Genomic DNA, 15,314 nt, shown 5'->3' with positions numbered 1-15,314 from the left:
GGGATTGAGTTGGTAATACATCGATTTTCACAAACAGTCTATGGACATGAACACCCTCTTTCTTCCATATGATCCATAAATCGATCAAATATGTCCCCATGGGGATTGAGTTGGTAATACATCGATTTTCAACAGGTGTAGAATGTTGCCGGTGGCATCGACCGATATATATATATATATAATTTTTAAAACAGATGAAGGCGATGAACCATATGGGATCACAATGATCATTCATCTACTTCTTACATTCAATTAGTCCAGATATCGAGAAAGATACATACCAATGCTACAGAGATTGATCTGATGCCAAAAAGGAAACTATTTGGTGCTGTGATAATGAACATTTTCAGTTGTTAATACAACACACGAAAAAGTAGCATAGGACATTATCTCATATGAATGAAATATATAGATGCAACTTGTTTTCAAAGTTACTTTGAACAGAAATCCTTGAATATAATCACTAGATTTCGAGATCAAAAGGGGCCGGTTGTGCTTGAGTTGATTTGAATGCGAAGCAATGGTCCAACTCTCCTCCTCCATGCCTTATCGGTCCAAGCTCCTCTCCAACATCTTTCTGTGTACTCAAAATCAGTCTCTATAGCCTCCGTTCTTGGTAGAAGATGATTATCCAAGAATTAACCTGATGAAACCAATTGTGTCCGATCAGAGAACTGAGAAAATTTGAGATAGATCCAAAATAAGATTAAAAATTTTTAATCGTGATAATGAAACATTCTAGAAAAAACTGGATAAACACAAAACAGAAAACAAGCATTACTTAATGTTGATAACCACCAGTTCATACTTTGTAAAACAATTGATTATTTTACCAAAGCAAGCCGGTATTAGCTCTAGCTATTGCTATCTTTACAACATTGACTACGAATAGTCAACCAATCGGAAAATGAAAAATTAGTTTTCCTGAACATTTTCAATGAAATAAATGAGTCACGGATTCCGGTGATCAAGAACTTGAAAAATATACTGACCTCGTACCCTTCAACTCTTCGGTTTTTTGGGTGGCGGTGGCCCCATGCTGCCCATATCAGGTTTCCGTTTGATCCCGAGGAAGTGTTCAACCTGTGGAACCAATTCATCAGGAAAAAAGAGTCGGACAAATCTGATGTCAAATGTTATTTTCACATGAGTACCTTTTTGTCACCGAGCATGGGTGTCAAACTCCCCAAATGATCTTTCTCGACAGTAGCAAAACCACTTCTGGGGTCACTGGTTTGCCTGCATTTGCAGAAAGCATGTGATGTCACTTTACAGATTATGTTTCTAGAAAGGAAAGATTAGCACAGAACAACACAAGAAGCACTGGATCAAATTTAGGCTTGGTCATGCAGATTAATTGTATCGTTTGCTAAGACAGTTGTTATCATCAATTTGCGCATTTGGGGCATGGGGTTCATACCTATCATAACAACACGTTAATGGGCAGGTACTAATTGAAAACCAGGTTCAGCTTGCAGATGGATATTACAAAACCCAATAGTAGTCTAATAGAATGACCATTCATGATGAGATTCAGGTAAAGATTGTTGGGATCCAAATCTTACCTAGACAACGACATATTCCTAGAATCAGATTGTAAGATCAGAGCTACAAATGTTAAATTATATAAAACATTTATAAATTTTAATACAAACAAACTTCCAATATCTAGTATTATCACGAGCATTTCAAAATCTGCATCAATCTAAAATAGCACAAGGCGTAACTAAAATTATCTATACAGCAAATATAGCAAATTTAAGATTAAAACAACATATTAGTTATAATGTCAAATTTAAATAATCCAGAGTTCCATTAGAAGTTTTTTTGTATGAAAATTAAGTCCAACATTTTGTGAATGTGAAATTCTAAAATACATGCATAAACACAAGCATATTGCATTGAGAATACAGTCTTAATTGTAGGATCGTGATCCTGAGAAATCATGCAATAGTATATTGAGATTTCAACTCAATTAAAATCTGATTTGTGATTTGGATCGTTTACTACCCCAATTTGGATCATAGAGTGGTAAGATTCTAAGGTCTGAATTGCAATTTTAACAACCACACTTCAGACCTACAATAGCATGGTGCTAATGAATTGGTTCTCTAACTGGAAAAGGTTCTTCACGCACATGGATATTAAGACCCAAAAAATTATAGCAATAACAGTAGCATATCAGAAATTTTTTGGGATCAATGAGATACTAATTTAGTAGACTATCATGCATACCCTGGTTTAACATGCCCACTTAGCACCAAATAAGGTGTCTTAAGTTGGGCTTGAGCTTCCCTCATTTTTTCCACTGCATGCAATGGAGTGTCTGAAGCTTTCATCTGCTTAGTCTTCAAATCCTCATGATATTGTTTCATTCGCTTCTCCTGCTTCATCTTTCCTGGACCTTTGCCATGAAATTTATGTGAAAGCATTCGAAATGCTTCCTTAGGCGTCATCTGCATCACATTATCAAATATTTATTATTAGAAAAAATCAAGAAATATACAAAACTAAGTTGCTAAGCATGACAGGATGCATTATCAATCAAAAAAGAATATGCAAATGAACCTGTTACTGCATAACCAAAAGAACCCACTCATTACAAGTGAACCAATTCTTCAAACATACCGTTCTGGCTACATAATCATTAGACTAAGAAATATGTTAACATATCCAGCAAGATTGTGAAATCAAGGTTCATATTGTTAATCGTTTAAGAAGTTTCAATTCTTGAACAGCAAGGATCATATAAAATTATATAATATGTTAAGCAGAATTATACTTTATTTTGAATAGTTAAGATATCTTAGAATATGTAATAGAATGATATGTCCCATTTGATAACATAATAACATCATTTTTAAAACCATCAAACCCGTTTGGCAAGGGACCACTTCACCTAGGTGGTAAGCAGCCTGTTGTAAGTGAACATTTTACAAGGTGGCCTGCTTAGGCTGCCCAGATGGTTTGCTTGGACGGTCCATGATGATTTGGGGTAAAAAATACAGTTAATAAGGTTTGTATTGAAGCACATAGAATCAAATCAAAGTGAAACATTGAGGCTCTTTTCAATTTCGATTCATAAACATGAATTTGTGAATCATACAATTTTCGACAACTAGGAATTTTAGTCACAAGTATTGCTTATGATAGCTACAAGAAAAAGAAGTCCATGTCAACAAGACTTCTCTTGTAAAATGTATCATCCCATCCAATCATGCTTATCCCATGTATTTGGAGTTTACTGGATGAATCTTATTCCTTCATTCCATGCAAGACAATATCACTAGTAATCCTCAGATTATTTGTGTTTTATTAGATTCATCTACCCTTTACTTCTACAATTAATTCAACTTTTCTCACTATAAACTATATTGTCATTTTTAAATATGTTCATTTCATCTATTAAAGTAACACCTAAATGCAAGACAATATGTTCTAAAATTCGCTAGGCACTAGTCGGGCGGCGGACCAGCGCCTAGCGCCTAGGCCGCCTAGGCGGGGACTAGGCGGCGCTAGGCAGATTCCTCGGTATTCCTTGTTTCATGTGGACTGTGGATAATGTCATATACAAATCTAAATGTTGTTTTAAATAATTTCATAGCAATGGAGATCTAACTATGTATGCTAAAAAAATTTTATTTTTTAAATCTGAATATCTGATAAATGATAATATTTATTATAATTTTTAAATCTGTTAATATATAAATTAATATTTAATATTATTTATTAAAAAAGTTAAATATATTATTTATATATTAAAATCTGATTAGTGATTATATAAATAATAAATTATAAAATTAATAATGGAATTTTATATATTTAAATTTGTTTTATATCAATTAATAAAATTTATTAAAAAAATAAATTTTAAATATATTTAAATTTTAAAGGAATTGTTTGAATTTATTAAATTAAAAAAAAAAACAAAAAACACCGTCTCGCGACGCAACACTGTCGCGAGACTCGCGACTCGCGCGACAGCTCGGACGCCACCGGCGCCTCGCGGGAGGCCTCCGGCGCCGCCGGAAGCTCCGCCGGACGTGTCCGGCGAAGTCCGCCGTTGCTTCCAGCGGCGCCGGAAGCGTCGCGGAAAGCTTCCAGCGCCGCTGGAAGCATCACGCGATGCTGTCGGACGCGTCCGGCGGCTGCGGACGCGTCCGGCGTCGCCGGAGACGTGCCGCGACGATGACTAGGGCCGACGAGGCCCGCCGAGGCCCGCCGAGGGCCGCCTAGGGCCGCCGAGAGCTGCCTAGGCGGCTGGGCCGCCGAGGTCACCCGCCTGGGGGTTTTCCGGCGCGGCTTGCTGCCGCACAGCGACTAGGCGGCGCCTAGGCGGCCGCCTAGCCCGCGTTTTAGAACACTGATAATTTCTAGTAAATCCATACATCCATCCTAAAATTCTAACTTCAGCAACATTAACTTTTTGTAAAGTTTACCAACCGCCCAACAGGCTGATCTATACTGGAGAATTATCATAGTCATGCAGAAATTTTCTTTTAGCCTAAGGGAGACACGATAGTCACACAAGAGACTCCAAAAGCTGTGCTCCATTTAGAGCACCAATTTGTTATTTTATTATTCATCCATGTCTCCTTTCACATTGAATTTTATTCTACTTATCTATTAAATTAGTTTCTAAATTTTTCATTCACAATTCAAGCTTTCAATTTAATCAAATTGCACACTCATCAAGCTTTGAATTCTCTTGTAAAATGCATATATCAAATAAAAGAAAATCTTATAAGGGTGAGTTAAAAACAAATAAGGTAGGTATCTAAGACCAATGATTCCATAAGACAATTGGACAAATTGCATGTCTTTTTATGCTAGAAAATTGACAAGAAAAGGAGATCATAAGAATGAACTTACTATACGGCCAAATTCATCAGTCCTCTCAATTCGGATTTCTTTTGCCCCTTCATTGTCATAAATCCCGACAAGTTTACTTTTCTTTTTGTCCATAGTTCTGCCACCCCAATCTATGGTCTCCTTAAGTGCACCTCGTTCTTTAAGTAACTTCAGTGCACCTGATAAACCTTTTCCTACAGCAACCTCATGAATAATCTCATCTGGAGAAGCATCATCCGTATTTTCATTATCAGAAACTTCAGCTTTTGTAGTTTCTTCCACTTGGGTCCATCCAACATCATCACCTTTTGTTTCAGTATCGAGAGAAATGGGAGAATCATCATCATCCATAAAAACATCTTCTGATTCAGGTTTCTGGGCTCCTGATTATGCAAACAAAGAAGGATAAATAAAGACAAACAGGGAAAAGAAAGACTAAGTGGGAAATAAAGGTCCAGTGCCAAAAAAGAGCCATTTCATTTGTTCATGCATTTATTCTGATAAAAATCAAATATGAAAGATTAGGATAGCAAATACCTTGTGTAAGTTGAAGACCAAGAACAAACTCCTCAACTTCTGTAATTACAACTTTTTCTTCTTGTGGTTCTCCTGTGTATTGGCTCTGAGAATGTTCTTGTTCTTTACTAGACGTAGCTCGAAGAGCAACAGCCTGAAGACCAGAAGCAGCAGTTTCATCCTGTTTTCTATGAGCAAGTTTTCTTTCTTGTTCTAGAGACCTTTGCAGATCTTCATACTCTTCACCAAAGACGAAATCCTCATCCTCTGTAGACTTGAATGTTAAGGTTTGCTCATGACGCAAAATTTTTGAAGCCGCTTCTGCTTTGTCGTATGCTGCCTGGTATGCTCTGTTTCTTATTTCAACTTCAATTTTCTCCTTTTCCTCCTTGGCAGCCTGCCTTCTCGAGTCGGTCCTCGAACCACGATCACTGGCTCCTAACCCAGCAGAAACAGCCTCAGCTTCCATGGCATCCAAATCTAACTTTTCTTTTTTTCTCAGAGATTTCTTTTTCTTTGGCTTCTTAAACTGAAGCAATTCTTCAGGAGTATAATAGTCTGATGTAATTTTTGCTGAAGCTCTCAGATCTTCAAAGCCTTTCTGGACAGAGCCACCACCTTCGATCCTCTTGCGTAGCTGAAAACAATAAAAATGAAGAAGATTGTCAAATAGGCAAACTGATTCTATCAATGTTGCAGAATTACAAATTGAATTTGATTGACAGTTTTAAGTTTATCAGTTGATAATTAGTACTGCAGAGAAGAAAATAAATCATCAAAATAGTCAACACTTTGAAAAAAAATGAAATTGAAGATAATTCCAAATTAGCACTTCAGCAATAAAAGAAAACAAACTGAAGAATAAGTAACTATAATTATTAAAGATTTGATTTGTTTGTTATTTGGTGACTAGTATTTTCTATTTAGGCAATAAATAGAGAATTAATTATAATCCCTACTAAATTATCATTTTTCCTTATTTAACATATTTATTTCCATATTTGCTTGAATTAATTGAATTTCCACTTTTCTTCCTTGAGAGTTTACTCCGCTTGATGAGGATTGTGTTTGTTCATCCGTCGTTCTACATCACCTAACAAAAAAGGGTATATCCATTCCGACAAAAGAAAATGAAGACTTCATGTGGAAGGACATGAAGAATAAGTACATTCCCTTAAAATAGTAAGGACATGAGCGTGTGCTAAAAGAATAGAAATCTTAAAATGGGAAAATAGCACACCTCTGCGAGCTTCTTCTCAGCTTCACCTGTAAAGCGCCCACCTTCATCCAATGATATTCCCTTAAAATAAAGGAAATGAAGAATAAGTAAAAAAATACTAAGTAAATACCACCCAGATTTTAAATATATACAAGCTTCAACTAAATAAGATACCTCATCTTCCATGGGATCATCATATTGCGGAAGAATTGCTCTTTGAGGTCCCGATTGATCGCTAAACCTACAATTTTAAGTGAATGTCATGAAGGAAATCAGAATTAAAAAGAAATTCCAGAATAAGTAAGCACCAAACACTCACTTATCATCATATAGTCCAGTTCTCTTTTTGGAAGCATTGTAGGCCGCATCTCTCATTTTCTGCTCCCCAATCTCCACATTCTCAAGCATATCAATCTCTATAATATTGTAGTATAGGTAGGTTAATAAAAAATGTATGGAATGCTAGTTCAAAACAGATAAAGCCTCGACAATGGAAAAAAAAACTTGTACCGTCATTGACATCACCATCCCTAAGAATATCTTGATCTTTGAGTGTCAAAACAACTGCCCCACCCTCTATTACTTTATCAAGCCCATGAAGAATTTTAACTCCTGCTAGATCTGTAGCAGATGTACCAAGCATTAACACAGTATGTTAGATCTAGATACTCCATAAATAATGTGTCTTGAAAAAAAGTGTAACATGTCCAGGGTTAAGGACCAATACTTTGTGTGTTTCCAGCTGGTTCCTCATCATCACTCTCAGCTAGGAGATTATCCTAAGAAAAATCAAGATTGCAATATGTAACTACATTAGAAATAAAAAAATAAAAAAAAAACAGTGGAAATCCTCTAGCATTGACATTCAAACCTGCTCCTCAAAAACTTTTGAAAGCCGTAGAGCTTCCTTTTCAGCATTCTTCTTCTCCTCAAGCTTCCTACTCTTGCTCACCCATGCTAGTATATCAGAATCACCATCAGATTTTTTCTTCGTTCTTTCTTCTTTCATCCTGAATGGACAACACTGATATTAAATGTGTGCATGTTCAGAGGATCTTCATATGAAATGAGAATTACATATAAGGATTTAGTAGAAAATAATTGTCATAATTTGAGAAAAAAGTCCTACAGGAACATTCAATTACAAAAATCAATTTAAGCTAAATAAATAGGCCTCAAGACAAGAGGAATGCCAATTTTTGCAACTCCTTTTGTCAGTTCTCATACTTGTAATAAAAATCTTCTGTGCAATTGAAATAATTTCCTTAGTTTTGACAGACTGGAAATAGAGACTGGTAAACCATATTTGGAGCTAACCAGCTGAACTAACTGCGTAAACTCAATATTAACAATAAAAAGAAAGGAAAACATAGATAAGGAACTTACAGCTTAGTCCAAGCATCAAGAAAACTCATACTAAACAAGACAATGAAGTCATACATATCAGCTTGGATGAAAATTTAAAATTAAGAATATGATGACTCAATCATGATCTAGTAATGAAAAAATTGCTCTACTTCTGTTTGTTAAACGTAACTTTCAAACAAAAAAAAGTGTTAACAAGGTCCCTTGGTTTACAGCACATAAAAAGACTGGGAGTATGTGCCCAACAATGCCTATCTATCAATTCAAATAAACAAGCTGGCCTGAAAAAAGGATGTAGACTATGGCCAACTTTTAGAATTTCGTAAGTCAGCATAATTACACATTCTTAAGAATGAGATTATTGTAGAATAAAATTGTGTTTACTCTCATGAAATTGATTAGTGAAATAATAGAAAAAAAGAGATAGAAAGTAACTGAATACAGTGTGGACTGGAACAAATCCTTAAGTGATAGTGAACAGGGAGTGCTTACTTTGTTATCCTCGTCTCAAGAACTGAGGTTGATGGAAATTCTGCCAGCTTTTCAGTTTGCTGATTCTTGTGTTTAGACATTTCGTGGGTGTCTATCTCATTCCAAGATGCTTCTTCCTCCCTTGCATCAAGCCTATCAATCTCAATATTAGATTGTATTCTATCATCCTTCTCACTTTCTTTAGCTCCAGCTGCCCAATTTTCTCTATCCTTTGTTCTTGGTTTAACTCGATCAGACTCCACACTTCTATCAATTTCCTTCTCTCTCAACTTTTCCTTACTCTTGTCTCTTTCTTTTTCCCAATCTCTATCCCTATCTTTTTCTCGATCTTTAGTTTTCTCTCTTTCCTTGTCCTTTGTTCGGTCACGGTCCTTCTCTTTTTCCCTGTTTTTATTATCCTTTCCCTTCTCAATATTTATCTCTTTTCTTCTTTCCCTTTCTGATTCTCTATCACGAGTTTTACTCCTATCATGATCACGGTCCTTCGCCATATCATGGTCTCGCACCATCTCCCTTTCCTTCTCAATCTCACTGTCATTCTCTCGTTCTCTTCCTCTACTTTTTCCATGATCCCGACTTCTCTCATATTCCCGATCAGTACTTCGCTCCCTCTCTCTACCAAGGTCCTTTCCTCTATCCTTCTCCCTGTATTTATCACGGCTATGTTCTTCCTCGCGAACCCTATCTCTGCTCCTCTCTTTGTCTCGATCCTTGTCATGATCTCTGTGTTTCCCATATTGTGATCTTTCTTCTTTTCTTCTGTCCCTACCGCTCTCTGATCTATCCCTATCCCTTGCATCATATCTATCAGAATCTCTGGCAGTGTAATCTTCACTCACTCTTTCTTTGGACCTTTCCCTTCCCTTGCTTCCATGATCCCTATCTTCTCGTTTTGCTTTACTTCCGTCTTTGCTTCTGTGTTTTTCAGACTCTCTGGACTTCTCCTTGCTAACATTGTTGGTCTCCGCATCATCATTCAATCCACCTGCATCATCTCTGCGTGTTGCTCTATCATCTTCATTCCGTTCCAAGCTAATCTCGCCCATCTCCAAATCAATCATCCTTAGAACTCACAAGTCAAGAAGATCAAGAGCTGTCCAACAGTCCAAGAGTATTGTCTTGCCCAGAAGTCAAAACTCCATCATCAATGCTGTAAAATGAAACAGATAAACCAATTGGTATTAAAAAAAAAAACAGTAAGAGTGGGCGGGAAAACAAAAGAGAAACGCAGCAAAAATGGCACAAGGACTCGAAGCTTATCAAAAAAGTAAACAATTCGACGGAGCAAGAACACCAAACCCTAGAGTGTTCAAAGCAAACTAAAAAAAAACCCTAATTTCACGAATTCGAGATCAAGTAGGAGAAAATTCAATTTGATTTAAATTATTTGACAGTAAAATCAACCTAGGAATAACAAGAAGTATAACGGAGATACACGAAACCGAATTCAAAAGGAATTACTCGAGAACAAGAAAAGTGGAACAAAAAAATAAAAGCGCGAGGCGGGGAAATCAACCAGAGCTCACTGGCACTTTAGTTTCGCGGAAATGTTGATCGCGCGAGACGGGGAAATCGGCGGCGATATCGCCTGAACCTGGCGACAGCAGCAGCGATCTCGTCGACGGCAACTAGGTTCTCGCAAGGTGTATGGCTCGAGAGGACATCAGACAAAAGAGGGGCACCGGGGGCGTTTATGCCATTACCTTAAATATTCAAGAGTTTGTTGATATTTTCAGAGGAAAATTCCATCTACACCCACGAATTTATTTGATTTTGTAAAATGCCCTTGAACTTTTGCAATTGTTAAACACCTCTACTATTTTCAACTTTTGCGATTAGGCTCCACTTCGAACGATCAAACATTCGACTCCACCTTTTAGCCCAAATTGTCATTCAAGTGACAATCTTAATGCATAGCCATTGTAGGTGTCGATGTTGAATTTAATTTGATGTTTTCGATATTTTTTTTATAATGAATATCTATATTATACCACCCAATTAAATAAACAGTCTGATCTTACATTCCACCTATCAAGTAACTCCAGAAAATACAGTAACCCTTGACGTGGCACTCATGCATTATAAAAAATTTGATTGTTGTAAGTGCATGGAAATTGAACCCTTGTTATTTAAGAGAAATATAAAGCCTCTTATCATCACATTATACCCTAAGGGACATTGATGTTTTTAGTATTGATGATTGATAGGAGGATAAGTTATTTGGCAAGACTTGGTCAATGAAAAGAATGTGTAGCATGATCCAAGACTTGGTTAGCATCACCACCACATGGCATATCATCAGTCTCCGATTGACCGAGGTGATCGATCCACAAACCTTCCAAGCCATTTTAACCTCCTGAATTGTTAAGTTGAGTTTTTGACCTCCTAAGTCCTAACCTCTCGACTCCCCAAATTGTCTACTGGTCAAGCTATTGACTTCTTGACTTCCTAACTTCCAGACATGCGAAAAACACAACAGTTACTAACATTAAAAGACACGATGATTATAATGACACCCTTTAATGAGGTATTAATAAAGTGATAATGAGGTGTTAAAGAGGTTTGTCCCTTGGGCTTCTCTGCTTATATAAGGTGGGGAAGACCCTCTTTGGACATTATTATCTGTTAGAATTGGTTGAGTTAGAGAGTGGGTGAATAGCTCGTTTCTATTTCTTGATCTTTGCAGTAGAAACTTAAAAGCAATGTTAATTCCTTGTGTTTACTTGGTATTCACCTTCTTAAATTGACTAATCCAAAGATTCACACCATGATTACAACATCCTCTATGAAACTTTTCCTTCTAAAAACAAACCGAAGATGAAGAAACCTTTTACAACAACGCTTTGAAGAAACTCTTAAAATAATACAACAAGGAGAAGAAGAAAGAAAATATTACAATGTGATTTGCTTGAACATTCTTTTCTTGATTGCTTGAGGATTAAGACTGAGAGCTTCATAGGAGAATGGTAATGGAACAATTATCTTTTATTGGGTAGAAATTTCCTCTTTTAAGCTCTTTGAAATCTAATCGTTTCTCATCTTTTCATTGCTTCCAATTGATTGGTGAAGATCTCAATCAATTACGGTGTGTCTGACATGCCTCTTAAGTGCTACCAACTCCAGATCGACGGCTAAGATTATTCTATTTTGAATCTCAATCGATTGGTATTGAGCCATGATTGATTACCCATCTTATCACTTAATCGATTTAAGAGTCTTCTGTTCTCGTGAAGAAGCCTTCTCAATCGATTAACTAATAGATTAGGGAACTTTCCTTTATTCTCGCAATAGAAATTCTCAATCGATCGATTAATCGATTAGGGAGCTTTCTATTCTTGTGACAGAAACTCTCAATCGATCGACTGATCAATTGGGGAGTTTTTTGTTCTCACGACAAAAACTCTCAATTGATCGGTTGATCGATTCAGGAGTTTTCTATTTTCGCGATAGAAACTCTCAATCGATTGGTTGATCAATTGAGGAGATATCTGTTCTCGTGACAGAAACTTTTAATTAATCGGCTGATCAATTGATAGTTTCCCAATCGATTGATGCATTCTTTTGCTTCTGGGTTTTAAGTTTTAGCTTTTAATCGATCGGCTGATCAATTGATAGTTTCCCAATCAATTGATGGATTCTTTTGCTTCTGGGTTTTAAGTTTTAGCTCACCAATCCTATAACAAGATTTTCATCTCTAATCTAATCGATTCAAAGTACCTCATGCCAAATGAATCTCCTGTTCTCTAGACTTTGTGTATGGAGCTTCCTTATCTCCTGGTCTTCATGCTAAGAATCCAATCCTCTATCTTCTTGGACTTCTTTTACCTTGCATCTTATCTTCCAACATGCAAGGACTTCTTTATGTCAAGAATTTGATCCTCGACTTTCTTGGACTTCTCTTGCCTTGCCTTTAGTCCTTTGTCATACAAGGACTTGTTCTTGCCAAGAATCTTATCATTGACCTTCTTGGACTTCTTCCATCCTACACACTTGTAACTTGAGTTAGATACAACATATTAACCTAAACTTAAATAATTGTGAACACATAGAACTTCTAAGCATGATTACACCAACAATTTTCTCCTTTTTGATATTTGACAATTTATTTAAGTTTAAACTAATTTCTAGCATATCATAATAACAACATGATAATAAACAGTAATATCAATATCAAACATGAGTTAACTTCATAACAAATAACTATCAACTTAAATCTTATATTTCTTCCTCTTTGCTAAATATCAAAATAAAAAAGAAACTCTCACTCAATAGGTGCACTGCAAAAAAAGCAAAATAGAGACACTCCCCTTAAACCAATGAAACTATAGGGTACACTCTACGTATCATACAAGCAACCAATCTAACAATACGATATCAAGATAAAGTGCACCTTCGTCATAACATAAATCCATAAATATGGCATACCATATATCACACGCAAATAGTCTGAAGTACAAATCAGATAAAGACAAGTTTTAAACATATCTATACAAAAGGTGTGATCTACATAAGTTATAGAGGAACATAAAAGTCAATAATGTCATCCCAATAGGATCGGTAGCAGTTGTATTCAAAGGGGCATCTACAACAAAAGAAGCAGCACTCACTAGAGGAGGAAGCTAAGACGAATGACCTGACATCCAAGAGCACACTAGAGTAGTCAGAGAATCAAGACTCGCCTGCATATCACTCTATTGTCGCCCCAATGGTGGCAACCTTTATGCGTATCTCAGCTATATCCATGTGCACCTCCTCAAAATGAGTGTCTATGGTCTCCTCGAGTGCAAGAAGATCTCCACCTCCATCATAATGATCAAGTGCATCAACAGGCTCCTCTAGATCAGCTTCCTCAAGAGTTGGTGTCTGCCTTGCCTCTCTAGGTTGTGCCCTCGATCCCTCACCTAGTGTATGCTCGTCAATCCATCACACACCATCCGAACCAACTTCTATCCCAGATTTTGAGAAGGGCTGCACTAATATTCTAGAGTACTTGGCAGTCATAGGCTCCAATTTCTCCCGAGAGACATCAATTTGCATTGATTGCAATCACTCGGTAATAATGTTGCCAAAAAGCATATGGACTGTGTCATACATAGGCTGAATGAAATGGGTGATACAATGAAAGATGTTCAACACAATATTAATATCAAAAGTATGTCAAAGGGCGTATAACATAAATAGATGAGGTGGTCGGATAACAGCTACGACACAAGAGACAATAGGTAAAGGACAATTAATGATTACTTTGAACAATGCATTGTCAATGGCCAAGATTTCAAGAGTAGAGAGGGTATTAAGGTTTGAATTTGGTCCATCTAGATGAGATCGACCAAAGAAATACTCATGCATGGAAGATACAGTGATATGCTTAAAAGGTGGGGGCAACAATTCAGGCAACAAGGGATAGAATACAAGGTCGCAATTCGATGAACGACATTCCAAAATGGTCTAAAGAATATCAAAGGAGAAATCTATATCGCGTTTGGTGACACGAGTTTGATACCCATCAGCTGTGTACATATTGTTGTAGAACTCAGAAACTAACCTTACATTCACACTTTGCTCACAATAGATGAACATGAATCATAAAAAAATTATCTATCAACATATCTAGGAGGAATAAGTTTGAAAGAATTTTTGCTGGAAGCTTGCTGAAGAGCAAAATTAGGGAAACAAGAGTCAATGGGAGGTTGAGGACGGGGTAGAGGTTGAGATGACCCCTCACCAGACTCGTTACCCTTTTGCTTTTTTCTAAGCATGATCAATGAAATGCAACCCAAAAATCAACAATAAAATGCAATGAATGATGCATAGCCGCTCGTCCTACCTTCCACTATCCTGGCTCCGCTCGGTGGCGACTTCACTCTTGCTAGCCTTGAGGTACTGGGTAAGTCCGAGTGGATTGGCCGCTCGATATCTAGATTTCGTCGATACTTGTCCCCTGAGCGTCAGAAGCTCGGTATGCACCCGAGCTGTACTGATATCCAGTCGGATATTCTTCCTCTTGGTTGAGAAAGTGAACTGCCCACTCGGGTGCTCACGTAGGCTGACCGTCTTGACTTTGACCTCCACCGTATCATTGACCCCTCTGCTGAGCAGGCCCCTCCTCATCATCGAATCATTTATAATGGTGCTTCGGAAGGATGAACTCACTCGGGGAAAACTTGAAATCTACTCAGAAATTCAAAGATTAACATGTTATTCAAGAATTGAAAATGACCTATCAATTTTTGGTATTCTGGAAGATTTTCTCAGTATTGTAAGATGATAAGCTTTTAAAGTCTTTGCATGTTTTGTTTCATTGTTAAACACATTTTTCATTCTTAAGAGAAATATAAATCTCATTTAATAAGATCTTAGAAATCTAAATCTCATTCGACCATAGATTTTTTTTAGATTAAAATATATTATAAGTTTCAAGGATTTTTAGAAGATTTTCTTATTATTTCTCTAAACTTTTTGATGAATTCCTTGGAATGATGAGTGTGTCCTTCCTATTTCTCCTACATTTTTTTTTTTTGATGCCACACTCTACATTGCTAAGCTAATAGCCTATAGTGTGGACCTCCTAATGGGGAGGCTTGCTATGCCAAAATCTAGAAGAACACCTTCTCTCTTTTTCTTTTAGGTTCCCATGTTCGCCCACTGTGGTTTGCTATGCCAAAAAGCCAGAAGAACTCTGGCCTAATAAGCTCAGTCGCTTATCTAATCGATCAAATCTTATTTGATCACAATTGCCAAACTAATTGTTTTTACAAAAAATAATCAAAATAAATTAAATGGGTTGAAATATCAAATGAAAATTTTGCATGGTATAGAAGACAAAGGACTTGCTATAAATAGACGAAACTTGATCCACTCAAACACACAC

The 15,314-nt window shown here is 36.8% G+C and overlaps 1 protein-coding gene across 2 annotated transcripts; it reads right to left on the bottom strand.

Moving 5' to 3' along the window:
* Window positions 1-295: 295 nt before the first annotated feature.
* LOC122003016 (SART-1 family protein DOT2-like) lies at window positions 296-10,131 on the bottom strand. Of its 2 annotated transcripts, none has more exons than XM_042558442.1 (14): window positions 9,960-10,131; window positions 8,444-9,593; window positions 7,458-7,596; window positions 7,314-7,365; window positions 7,097-7,207; window positions 6,906-7,002; window positions 6,761-6,827; window positions 6,608-6,667; window positions 5,389-6,004; window positions 4,873-5,234; window positions 2,236-2,456; window positions 1,155-1,239; window positions 993-1,083; window positions 296-643 (listed from the first exon to the last, which is right to left on the bottom strand). In XM_042558442.1, the coding sequence occupies exons 2-13, from the start codon at window positions 9,502-9,504 to the stop codon at window positions 1,003-1,005; spliced, it is 2,952 nt and encodes a 983-aa protein (XP_042414376.1). In that variant the 5' UTR covers window positions 9,505-9,593; window positions 9,960-10,131; the 3' UTR covers window positions 296-643; window positions 993-1,002. The 2 variants fall into 2 exon arrangements, with proteins under 2 accessions (XP_042414376.1, XP_042414377.1); XM_042558443.1 differs by having other exon boundaries at window positions 9,970-10,131.
* Between the last annotated feature and the right edge of the window lie 5,183 nt (window positions 10,132-15,314).

This window comes from Zingiber officinale, chromosome 7A, assembly GCF_018446385.1.
Source record: "Zingiber officinale cultivar Zhangliang chromosome 7A, Zo_v1.1, whole genome shotgun sequence".
NCBI lineage: Eukaryota > Viridiplantae > Streptophyta > Magnoliopsida > Zingiberales > Zingiberaceae > Zingiber > Zingiber officinale.
The sequence above is the reverse complement of the archived record's forward strand: the minus strand, read 5'-3'. Positions and strand labels throughout refer to the sequence as shown.